Below are 13,439 nucleotides of genomic sequence, written 5' to 3' on the forward strand. Positions count from 1 at the left end.
GTCTAGGCTGGACTAAATGTCAGTGATATTAATAAGTGGTGGTTTACGGTTTTTCTTCTTAAAGATGTATTTCCTGTCTTGAGCTGGTTTGCATATAAAAAGTCTAATTCTTTTTGCATAATGAAGTAATATAAACACCCTAATTTATTACTCGCATGCAAGCTAGAAGAGTCTGCGACTGTCAATGACTGAGAAATTTTGGCTGCACCAGGGCTGCATGACTGGAGTGGGCTTGGTGTATCTTGGAGTCCTGATGCTCTGACAGCTTAGTCTGGGGGTCTGTGGAAACTGGGCATCTGCTCAGAGGAGTATTAACACTCATCTCCATCGGAAACTGTGACACAAAAAGGCAGTCAAGGGAGAAGATGAAGAGCATATGTTACAATGGTGTAGACTGAGGAGACCACATCCTTGCAACAGAAATGACCTTACATCCTAAAAACCGATTTTAAAACATTAAAACCCAGGAACAGACAAAGTAATTTGCATTTTAAGACAATCTAGCAAACACATTCAAAGAGCAAATTTGGTCCCTGTACTCTGGGGATTTTAGCGTGTGTTAGTTAACACAGCTTTTTGCTATTGTAAGCAAGGCCTCCAACTCTGTAAATAGCTGTGTGTAGGTGGGGTATCCATGTCCCAAACACTCTTATATTGCTCCTAACAACTGCCCACAATCCCCCAAGGAACAAAGATCCCATACAAAAAGCAATGTCATGACTACACAAACTGAGAACAGAAATTAATAACCCACACAAATTCTTCATGCCATATGCAGCCTTGATTTGCAAGCAATTTACAAAAACTGAACTGCTCCGCTAAAATAATGTGCCTAGCTGTTGCACAGATCAGGATATGTCCTGTATATCCTGTGCACTAGTTTTGAAAATGCTATCAATCATGCTGACTGCATTTTTTTTTGTCTATCGATGGTAAAAGCTATTTAGAAAAGGTTTTGCATATAGGGTACTTTTATAATGAGTTTGCTTATTATACCTACAAAAGAATGATTTCCATGTCTGTAGCTTCCCTGCTGGTTTCTAAACCCAAAATAGCAACACAACTGCATGAATCATAAAAGCATATGCTCGGCCTGGGAAGACTGTAGTTTTTACTTTTTCTTTCAGCTGAAACAAACAGAAAATGGTGTACATTGCTAACAAACCCTAGGATGTTAAAAAAATATAGATCCTAATCATACAAATACTTATGGTGCTGCTGTATGTTACTATCTGAGCAATTCATCCGAGTTAACTGTTGTGCTGTAAAGGACCTGCTCCAAAGGAACTGCTTATGCACAAAATGCAAAGCATATCTACAAAGTGGTCTTCAGAACCAGAATGTAATTTCATTTTTTTAGCATCGAACATCTTTGAGATAGTCGCAGGCTGCAATTACCCCTCCTCCTCATCTCTACCATACTAAAGAAGGCCAGCTCTCTTAGCGTCCCCTTGCAGCTCCTGTGTCTTACATCTGTAATCACCTTAAATGTCAGATGTTGTCTCAGGATGTTGCAGCCTGTATGGACACAAGAGGTTAATGCACCTAAGGTGCAGGACTTTGCATTTTTCCTTGTTGAATTACTAAAGTTTCTTCAGGCCAGATCATCAAGTCTTGTGGAACTGGGGCCTTAATGTTCAGCATTTCAAGACCACCCTTCACTTAGTGTTATCTGCATATTTGGTTAGGAAGCACTCTGTCTCATCATGCATCTTGTCTTGGAAGAAGCTGAAAATTATCAGTTCCAGTAGATCAGAAATATAACTTGAGAGAATTATGGTGGAAGATAAGAACAGACTTGACCTTCCAGTACCATTGGAAGAGTTAAAAAAATATGGAAAATACGGTAAAAACAATCGTATTTTGCTCAAACTACACTGACACTTCTTTTAGAGGCTTACTAGAAAACTACCAACTATTAAAAAGCAGTGTCTAAATGAAATCTTTTCAGATGGAGATTTTTTTTAAGAAATAAAATGTTTAGTGCCTTTTATCTCTATCTGTTCTAATGCACTTATTCAAGACAGTTGGGTTATGATCAACTGTAAAATCCTCTAGCTCTTTTTTTCCAGTCCCAGTTAAGAAGTGAAAAGCTAACATCAAAGCATGGGCTTAAAATTTGCAGAATAGAAATCAACCGGTGCTTCATCTACTTCAAAGTGTAGCCACTGTTTCTCATCTGTTTATTAAAAGTATCTAAATGCAAGGAAACAACAGGCTTGAATGAATTTGATGTGCAATATGCATAGTGGTAAACATGATACGATATTTCAGTTCATTCAAACCACATAATTCTATTATCTTACCCTCGGGTTTCTGTATTGATGCATATTTAAATATTAGATTGAAGAATAAAACAGGAAAAAACCTCATTCCTTTGTTACTGTGGATGTATGTACACAAACTCTGTTGGGTTGTCTTTTCAGCAGTTTTATCTACCTGGGTGCAGGATTCTTTGATGCTAAAGATCATGCTCTTCAAAACGATAGTTGAATACTATTTCATCATTAGAGAGAACCAGTATATCACAGGTACTGCAACTAAATCAGAAGGAGTTTTCTAAGCTAATTAATTGAAAATCTACTTATGGTAATACTGAGAGAACGTTACTTCAGTGCACCATTAGGAATATCAAGTCTTCCAAAGAGGCCCTTTTCTCATTGTTCTGTAACTCAAATGAATGTTGATACATAACAATTAAAACACTACTGTTTTCTCATTGTTCTGTAACTCAAACAAGTGTTGATACATACAATTAAAACAGTACTGTCCTTTACTGAAGTCTGAATGAGACTCCTGAATTGACACAAAATGCACGACACACTTCAGCTTTGACCGAACCTGCTTGTTCTCACTTTCAGTAGGTACCTTGTTTGTTAATTGTATGTTGTCCATATATTGTAAGCTATTTGGGAGAGCTATTAGATCTAGTAAATGTCAAACAAATTCATGGCATTATTCCAGTAAACAGTAATACAACACTCTGATTGGAAATTTCCTAATAAAGATGGATTTCACATGAAAAGCAGTCATCTTGAGAAGAAAAGTTTGTTTCAGCTATGTGTCTGTAGACCAGGAACACACAGGTCCAACAGATAAACATAATTTTCCACCATGGACTTCTAAATAATGGGGCATGCAGCCTCTGGTACAGGCAAAAAATGATTGTGAGGAACATAAGATGGGAAAACAGCACGAATGTGTTTTTCAATCGATTGCTGGGAGGGAGGTTTCGATTTCTCCCAGGCAAGGAACATCACTTTTTCTAACTCAGGCAGGGGTCAACAGTGATGGAAAGCACAGAAAAGTCGCTGCATTTGAAGAAAACCACAGTCTACCAAAAGAGGGCGGTAGTCGTTTACCCAAAGAATTGCTACAAAACCAGGATGTCAGTCAAAAGACTTAACTTTCCCATAATGAGTTCTGCATATAAGTTGCTTAGGCAGATACCATCATATTTAAGAAAAAAGAACTTGGAAACTTACCTTTTCTACTGCAAATGTTCGAATCACATATTCAGCCAAGAGTTCTGTTTCTATAAGAGTAACTTTAATGTCTTTATAAATCTCTGTGTCATCTGGCCAGTATTTGCAGCACTTGACCTTTAAAAAATAAAAAGAAATTAAGATTCATTTATTTTAGAGGGTTCATACTGAATCTGTTCTGTATTCTGTGCAACGATTTCTGTTTTAAAATGCAATCACGTGCAAGACAGTCACATTTCCTGCACACGGAAATGATTCATGTTTAAGGGACATCACCTCTCCTTTTTTTTTAAGACATCTTTCAGAGTTACAGGTGAGATTTATGTTGTGGTTAGTGAAGTAAGGCAAATTTGTATGGTGCACAAGGGATATTTATACCCTGCATAACTGTTTATACCCTTACAGTAACTATTAATTTTCTGAGCTTTCCAATGCAGGGTGTGCCCAGAGGGATAAGTACCATCCGCATTTTTTTAACCTTACTTCTAGCTGGTGATTTGTCTCAAAAACATCTTCCTACCTTCTAAAACGAACATGTGCTTTTCAGACAGGGAAGGATCTTCTCTACTGATAGAAAAGTATCTGTTCTCTCAGATTAACTTTTGAAAGGAACTGATGACAGGTCAAATGGCAAAAGTCAATGCTTGAAGTGAAGAGATGAGTTTTATGTCTGGGCCACCAATTCACTAGATGACCCCAAAAACTATGGATAGGATTTATCTCACTTAGCTCAAACTACAATGAGTAGGATGACTGTGTTCTAGAGGTGCCTCTATTTTCATTAACTATGAAAAGAGTCTAGACGACTGCCTTTGCCAAGGTATTTGGCTTCTTGATGGCTAATGTTAGGTGAGATGAATTCCTCTTTCCCCATGCTGATTTCAATAGGCTTCTGGAACTATGCATTCTTAGCAGTTCTATCCTGAGATATGGAGACAGAAAGAGGGTGGATTTTATGAACTGTATTTCAGAATTTCTGAGCCTTGTTGTGGTCTAGATGGGATAGAATTTACAGTATTTAACATATTAAAATGCGCACTATTACTCTTCTATTTTTTTTAAGTGGGTGGTTGAGGGAACTGTATATGATGATGCAAATAGCTGACAGATGTAAGAATTGTCTCCTCCTTCCTATTCGAGTGGACAAATGGTGGGTGGGGAAGCTAGCACATTACTTCTGTATTTCTCTTTTATTCTGCTCTATCACGGTAACAGCTATGCTATCACCACCACATCTGGCCATTGTCCAGAAGTGCAGTACGTGCTAGGAGCAGCATCTGTTGTACATCTGCTGCATGGAATGGTTTCTCTCTTTTTCTAAACGAACAGAAAATTTAAAATGGATCTTTCAATATATGTAAATCTACCGCCTTACTTAAATATACACGTAAATGGGTTGGGTAAAAACCTCCAACACTTCAAATATTAAATGGAAAACTGACAGAAAAAAAATTAAACTTCACAGCTTGTAGAGTATTTCACAAATCCATTTTCATGCCATAATATTTGGATTACTATGATGTCTAGTCTTGAGCAAAAGGTAAAACTGATGAACATGTATATAAGCATACACTGAAAACTCCCAACGCATGAATCAAATTACTTATTTATACAAAATCCAGGTTTAGTATAGAAATGATTACACAGAGATCCAAACCTTGTCCTGTCAGGCAGAAGAAAATACTTCCCTCAGAGTTTGCTTCTATTGGCATAGCTGATAATTATGCACAACCCCTCTTTACTGTCTGGACAGAAGAGAGGTCTTGCCACACTGAAGTAGTAACACCGCCTGATAAAATAAAACATTTGTCCAGGCAGGGTCAGTAGTTCTGACCCATTTGCAGGATAAAATTTAAATCTGAATAGAACTGAGTTGAAGGGCTGGAAAACACAGCCCCATATCAGGGTCCTCTTCAGAGAAAAAGAGTAGCCTGGTCAGCAGCCCTGGCTCCCTGCCACAAAATTATACAAGCATTCTAACAGCTTGTTCCTGCTTACACAGCTGATGGAAACCTAGAACAGAGCCAAAGTTCAGGTAGCCATAAGCAGGTTTTTATTTATTTCTGTGTGTTTGTCTTCAGACCTAGTACTGGCTAAGAAAAATTCTTCACATTTCACCTGGTATTAAGCATGGTTTTGGGACATCTGGCAAGCACCAGGTGATACAGTTCCTTTCCTTAGCAAGAGGCCTGAAGCTAAGACACTGAACAATCCTCGCAATGCTCATTGAGCAAGACTGCTCCCCTCCACATGCTCATCAGCCAGAAGCTGACAGAGCAGATAAGAATGTTTCCACCAGTCAAGGGCCAAGCTGAGGTACAGTCCCAGGGTACCTAAACAGCAGGATCTCTGGCAAATGTGTATTCATCTCTAAAGCTTATCTATCAGATGTAAGCAATGAACAGCCATTTCAAAAAGCATTAAACATTGCTACAAGCAGTTTAGCAGTTACTGTGCTATCTACTTGATATTTATTCAGATTCTTATCTTGTTTGGATGTATTTCTAAAACGCCTTTGATAGCGGCTAAGTGAAAAAACATTGAATGCTTACTATTTTGTCTGTGGTGTTAAAATAATGCAGACAATTCACATTGTTCAAATCCCTTAGACCAGCAAACGGACCTTTTTATAGTCATTGCTGGGAGCTCTGTGAAACAGGGTTTTGGCTCAGATGCGTTTTTGATTTTCCGTGCAGAACAAGGCCATTCACACTGCCTCCAGACTGGAGCAGTCCATGGACAACCCTTTCTCTGGAGCCAATTCCCTTTTCCTGCTTGCTCATGTATTCTTTCCATAGGTGGAACCTGAACTACATGAAGACAGCCAACACACGTAGGAAAGCAGCAGCTGCAGCAGTGATCCTAGTCACAGCACTACTGATCAGCACGTCTCTCTGTTGCTAACTTTAGCCTTGTTTCTTTCTGATGGGCAACTACCATCCTCAAAACAGCTCTAGTTAGGTAAAACAGACAATTGGGGAAAAAAACCCCTGACCTTGGCTGAATCAAATTGCTCAGCCTCAAAACAAAACATGCCTGTTTCTAACTTGGTAAGTCTAGACAGCCTGGATTATGATTAAGAATTGTGGACACTTAGAAAGACCAATTTAGAAGAGCACGGTCTCCATCTTCATATGCCTCAACCGTTGGATTTGCTTTCACTCTTTTTGTAAACTTTATTTAAGATGATCCAGTGGAATAACTAGGGAAGTATTGGTGAGCGTTGTACGGAAGTTACAGCCTTTTGTGCCTCATGCAGCTTGGACCTGCTGAGGATTTCTTACCCTGCTGCACAGGGGATTTTGGCATGGAGCAGATTGGAGCTGAACAGAAGGATTCATGACAACACAATTTTCTGAAAACTCTCCCAAGTGGAATAGGGCCTATAACAACCATGGGAATGGTGCCAAAGCTGCAGTTAGAGCCACAGACCAGCACTAAATGATTCACTCACTGGGAGAGGAAAAAAAATCACCTTTTTTTTTTTTTTAAATTCAGGCTTTTTTCCTACTTTTGGCTCTTGCACTGCAATGCTGTCGCATGTGCTGTGCTCTAGACATGGGAACTCTGTGATCCAAAAGTTAAGGAAATGCTTAGACACCAGTCTCCCATCTAATTCTTGATCTCTCAAACAAATGCAGAGATATCTTAAATAAAGAAGTAGATTAAACAGTGTAAATCAAAATCACACTTATAAATGTTTATTGGATCAGTGCCTTTATTTGCACAAGGAAAGACAATTGCAACAAAATAGAATATGGTTTTATGCATCAAATATGAGATACACTGCTGGTAACATATGTTTGTTCATTTTTTCTTTTTAGCACAGCTTTAGCTACTGCGACTTGATGAATCTCTTTGCCTTTTTGTAAACATTTGGTACATGTTTTACAAAAAAAACCCCTACTAACAGAAGGTTTAGCTAAATAATTGATACATGAATCCAGAACTGAATATTAAACGCACTAGATTTTTTTTCTCCACACAGTAGCTACCATAACAGTAAACATCATCCACAAAGTAGAAAACATAATTTTGAAATCTCGTCTGAGCAGAACTATAATTGAGATTTTGTTCAGATACACCCCACATTTATATCCTAACAACATGCCAAAAAATACAGATGTTCATCACAAGATGGGATAAAAGGGTGATTGCCAGATCCAAAATGAAAATGCTCTGGTTTAATCTATTCATCCCAAGGTACACTGTCCAATTGTTCCAAACATGTTTATTTTACTAATAATTTTAGAAATTTGGAGAAGATTACTATCTACTTCCACCCCCTAAATCCGTCCCCCAGCAAAATAGTATAATGTGAGAAACTAAGAATTAAAAATGAAGGTGGAAAGTTGTTGTTGCTGCTTCTAAAAATAACAAACAATGTAGGCAGTAGATAGCTAATGAACACAAATTGTGACTTCTGATGCTGTATATTTAGCCATTTGGCTATGTGACACATCTAGCTAATGGCAGTATGAAAGCCAAGACAGTAATTCACTTACTTAGAGGTCTGGAATAGGAGGAATATTACAGAATTAATATGTGAGCTGGCTGTGAAATATACTTTGTCGTTCATACAGAACAGTTTAAATAACACCAATTATTCAGTTTCCAATTTCCTTTGATTCTGAAATATTCTTAGCAAAAAGGTGATATAACTGGCTATACACTGCATGGATTGTCATTAGTGAAGAGCAGTATTATATATTCTAATATAAAATTAATCATGAACTAAGTAATGATGATAAGTCAGACATAAATTTTGAAGTTAAACATCAAGGATATAAAACGAAATAGTCAACCAAGCTTGCTGGTGAAAATTTTTAACAGATTTTACAGATGTAGCTAGGATAATGTCATATACTTCTATTTGCCTGATTTGAAGTAAAACGACACCCAGTAATTGAAAGCACTTTTATTTAAACATTTTTCAAACAAAAAATTGTATTGTGATTTAGGAACATTTTATAAGTTATAAAACAACCTTTGACAGAGGATGAAACCTAGACTTTCTTTTTTCTCATTTTCTTTGTTTGCTTTTGAGCAAGTCAGTTAATTGATTTATACCTCATTTTACAGCTTTCTAAAAGAGATATGGAAGAGAATTGAGAAATACAACATTTAAGATACTGTTTGGCACCATGAGATGAATGGGTCTGTATAAAGGCAGCCAGAAGTCTTTATGTTGTTCACAGGTCCCAGAGGGGGAGAGATGTCTTCATGAATTTTACTAGCTCTGTCTAATTTCTTCCAGAGACAACTTGCAGCTGATACAATTCTCCACCTTCTGCTGCCCTATGGTGCCCCAGCAGCCCCATCCTAGGTTGCCTGGTGGATGCATTCTCATTCAACTGCTGCCCAGAATAGCTGTCCAGTAGTGGCCATACACTAACGCTTTCCACCTGAGGGAATGAGTGTGATCCCTGCGTTCTTAAGGATCAGGTGCACAGTTAACATACCATTGACATGGTAGCTAGGTTCAATGAAATTAAGTTGACTGGACAAACCCATGATATGGCCTTCCTTTGGCCACAAAAAAGAATTAGTATAGAACTGCCTTAGGACAAAGATAACTCAAACTAAAGCTGTTGTATTGTTCCTTGCTCCACCGCTAATGCCAACAGAGGAATATAGTTGCCTCTGTTTCATTGCTTATGTTTAGGTAATTTTGTCTTTCACTAATTAAAAAAGGCTGTAATTTTTTGCACTGCAGTACTGCCTTGGAGGAAAAAAGGCTGAGCCCAGAACACAAGAAGGGTGATCCAATGCCAAGATGAAAGATCACTACAGGGTTAGCTGGAGGTCTTCAAAGACTGTCTTAATCACTTACGCAACTGTGAAATCACAGTCATATTGCTTAGATCCTGTGCTCTGAGGACCTGATGTGCCTGCATTAAGCAGAACAGTCTGTGCTCTGAATCATGCTTCCATTCCAAGAGCAAAATCATGCCATTATTTGAGCTACAGAGCACCACCTAGTTAGCACATTGCCTTCTGTCCCTAAACTGTTATCATGTGATGTTAGGTTAGAAAGCTCTACATGCTACTTTGCTGGGTAAGGTATAATAAAACTGTGTCAGTGTCTCCAGGATACTTCTTCCTTCACAGAGAGACTGAGAGATTAAATTAATGAGACTGCTGAGGTAGGGAGACTCGCAGTGATGAAGCCATTTTGCTAGCCCTGACATTTCAAAGAACTCAAAGCCTTCTTTGCAGACTGCACTTACACTTGCATCCTACATCTTGGCAGCTAGTCCAACAAGGAGATCGATGCATTTGTGTATCCTTAAACCTCTTTTATTTATTTCTCAAAGTGAATTATCTCAATTGGATTAGTGAGCATTAAGATATTAATCTCTGTTGATTAATATTCCTTGAAACATTGCTTTTACTGGAAATAAGCATGCATCCAAGCACTGAGAGCTGAAACCATGTCTGCTTTGAGTGATGTGGGACAATGCTGAACCCTTGTAAGTTGATGTCCTGTTTAATAATGCTAACAATGCTATTCAGAGGACATCTTCATTAAACGATTGCAAAGTTCTTCCTTCTCTTTCCTGAAGAACATCAACCATTTTTTTTCCCCCTAAGGGCTCCTCCCCTGCTACATACAATGAAGTAATGTCAATTTGCTGTTTCTGGTTAGAAGTCTAGAAAGCTGAAATCTGTTTTGATGACTAGAAAGGTTCACTGACTTCAAAGACTGACAATAGTTTTCAATAACGATTGTTTTATTTTTTTTCTCAATTATATTCCAAAAAAGTATAAACTCTACCCAACAAGAGATACTGGAATTACTGTGAAACCAAAAGTAAAACAATAATATACATAATAACATATATGAACCACAAGCACAGGTCTCAGGTTTGTTGGGTAAACATGATTAAGAAAATAATTTTCTCCAGATGTGGAAGGACACTATTCATTGGTTTTAGACACTGAGACTAGAATTACCTAGAGGTAGGGAAGGGTTTTCCAGCAACCTCTCTTCCTCTCAATTATAAAATACGGTTTCTTTCTTTCAGTAGAAAGGTTAAAATGAAATCTTCATCGGTACTATACTTACAAACTCTTTGGCAGACCTCCTGGGGAGTGCTAATGCCAGTATCCTGAACTAATTCAAATGAAGGTAATTTGGCTTATTACATTTAGAGGCAGTTTCAATTAAATTGAGTGTTCCTCTATTTATACTAAATACAAATGTGCTATTTGTAAGATGTGTTAAAGAGTTACTGTTTCACCTCTGCAAAATCTCTGTAATGGGTGATCTGAATCTTAAATACAATTTGAATTTACCTTTATTTATTAGAGGGTTCTTTCACATGAAGATTCTCAAAACTTGTAAAATGCTAAAGTGCAAGTTTTGTAATACCTTCGTGTCAAAAAAATTCCTGTTTTAGTCTAAGAACAGGTGGCAAGTCTACTGGAAATTTTGCACAGTTTTTCTGTCACTGGAATTTACTATGAAGTTCTTGTTTAGTTCTTGCAATAAGTTTTCAGTAATAAGTCTTCAGATGGGGATTTATTTGGCAGTTTTTCCTGGATGTCTAATGTCTGTCTATAAAAGAAATTGATCACCACATTGATCTGAAGAGGACCTGGTTCAGAACAGACGTCTGGGTTTTGTTTGTTAAGAAAACATATCTGTGTCTGTTTCAGAAATGTTTCTTAAATGCTGACCAAGGCTGCACATCCTGAGTACCCAAGGCACAAGCACATACACAAATAATTGCGTAGGGCTGGGCCGATACAGTTTCTTCTGAGAAGAACAACTCTTTTTTGATTTTAACTTACAACAGGGAATGCTTTTTTAGCCAGCCAGCAGCAAAGAGATATTCCCTCTATGTCAGAAGACCATTCTATGGATCTCCTCACTATCACATGGACTCCCATCATCTTTTAAGCATCAGCAGTCAGACCATCAACATTTTTGCAGTGAGGCAGATGAGAGTGCCATGTACGTAGCATATTAACTACAGTTCCAGTAAAACAAGCAAAGCGAAACCTAATCCACTACAGTGTTCTTTCATTTTCCCTATGTAGATACAGCCCTGCTGGCTCCTGGGAGGGAAAAGTCACCCAGGAAGAGTGCTAGATGGTCATCGGAAAACCATAACACCCCTGAGAGATAAGATGTCAGTGAGAAGCTGTTTGGGTACCATTAAGGTGTGTGTGCAGACATAGGGACTATATACCAGTCTATGGCTGACCTGCACTCCCCTGTTTGTAACACAGCCATTCTGTTGTAGTCAACCTTGCCTCCTTTTAAGAAAAGGGTCTTTTGTGTGCTTATTAACATTATTAGCTTGGGCTGTTTCCTAATTCTGGATAATAATTGAGAAACTCTAATTACTGTAATTACTACGCTCCTGGGGTGAGTTTTTATTTTTAATAATTATTTCTAGTGATTTTTTTGTAAATACTTAGTTATATTAAAAGCATGTGATAGACAATCATGAGTCCTTGCAGTGCTTTTATATATATTGACCATCTGTACTGAATTTCATAAGTGCATTTCACCATTTATTAGTTAGATATTACTACATTTCTTTTGTCTCAAGCAAAAACAAGTAGCAGGTGAGAAAGTGACTACTGACAAATGACGTAACATGCCAAGTTTGATTCTGCCAACCAAGCATTAGTACCAGCCCAACAAGAGCAAGGATGGAGATGACAGCTAGATGGCACAATTGAATATATTCTAAATGTTCCCAACACAACTCTTCCAAGGAGGAAAGAAATGTTTCAATGTGTGCAAACATTGAGTCACTTCAAAAAGCAACCTGAGACTTTGGCCAGTACAGAAAGACCTTGATCCAGTTCCCACTGCCTTCCACAAAAGGATCCCACTCTGTCTTTTGGACTTGGTACTCCAGAGCAGTCTCTTGGAGTAAGCAAGATGTTCCCTTGTGTCTATTTTCCAATCACCCCTATGCTGATGGGATAAAATTTATTTCTTCTAGAATAATCCACTAGATTACCTATGTCTCTCAGGAAAAGATGTTGTCTGAAATTATACTACTATGTTCAGTTGCTGTACCACTTACAAACATGAGCATAAAGGTCTCTTGTGTTAATATAATCCAAAATACATTATTTTCAAATAGCTTGTGGTCACACTGAGACACTTTGAGTCTCAGTTTTGCTTTCTACCTATTAGTGAATGGTTTGGAAAAGTCCTATACTTGCACTAAAATGTAGGAATATTATACTATTGATTACTCACAATTTCCTTTTTGTGAACTTCATTGTAAGTGGAAAGTTGTTGACCCGAGCATGAAGAAGACAGAGACTTTTTTGTTCCAAGACTGTTTCAAAGGCTACTTATTTGTTTAGGTTTTTTTAATAAAAGTTCTAATGTCAACCTAGACCAATCTTAACTAAAAATCATTTCATCATCTGTTATCAAAGAACTGTTCATACAACTCAGCAATGTTTTTTCTAAATGACTGTGAGACCTCACCTAGATTTTTAATCAACAGTAACATTCTAATGAGGTCTTCATAAAACTGACTAAATATGTTTAGAAATCATTAGCTTAAATTACCAGTACAAAAGTCTCCTTAGGGAGCCCTGCAGATTTTGTGATAAGACTTCTGGCAGATGTATTAGTATAACAGCATAAGTGAGTTCTGAATTTCCATAGAAGCAGTGTAAATGTGAGTGACTGGGTAACAGGCTACTAGATAAAGAGCTAAATGTCCCTCAGGTGGGTTCATTAAAGAGAGAAAACAATCAAAACACATTTCTGTGCCATTTAAATACCAGGTGCACAGCAGTCTGCAGGTGCCAGAAACACTGACAAGGGTCCCTTGCTGGAACACACAAGAGCTTAAAGGGATGCATGGTTTTGACAAGTGTGCCTCAGATAATGACAGATATTGGCAGATGTATCCAGACCCTGCTGGAGGGCAATGTGGGGACTAAGTCATTTGCAGCAGGTGCTTGCAT

General features: G+C 37.9%; 1 protein-coding gene across 13 annotated transcripts in view; it reads right to left on the reverse strand.

Annotated features, from left to right (window-relative positions):
* PTPRM (protein tyrosine phosphatase receptor type M) overlaps positions 1 to 13,439 on the reverse strand; it is a 481,970-nt gene that overhangs the window by 17,458 nt on the left and 451,073 nt on the right. For all 13 annotated transcript variants that reach the window (XM_069853870.1, XM_069853869.1, XM_069853866.1 and 10 more), the window contains one exon: positions 3,486 to 3,602. In XM_069853870.1, coding sequence (XP_069709971.1) covers positions 3,486 to 3,602 — 117 coding nt within the window. The remainder of the gene's footprint in view (positions 1 to 3,485; positions 3,603 to 13,439) is intronic.

Source organism: Phaenicophaeus curvirostris, chromosome 3, assembly GCF_032191515.1.
Source record: "Phaenicophaeus curvirostris isolate KB17595 chromosome 3, BPBGC_Pcur_1.0, whole genome shotgun sequence".
NCBI lineage: Eukaryota > Metazoa > Chordata > Aves > Cuculiformes > Cuculidae > Phaenicophaeus > Phaenicophaeus curvirostris.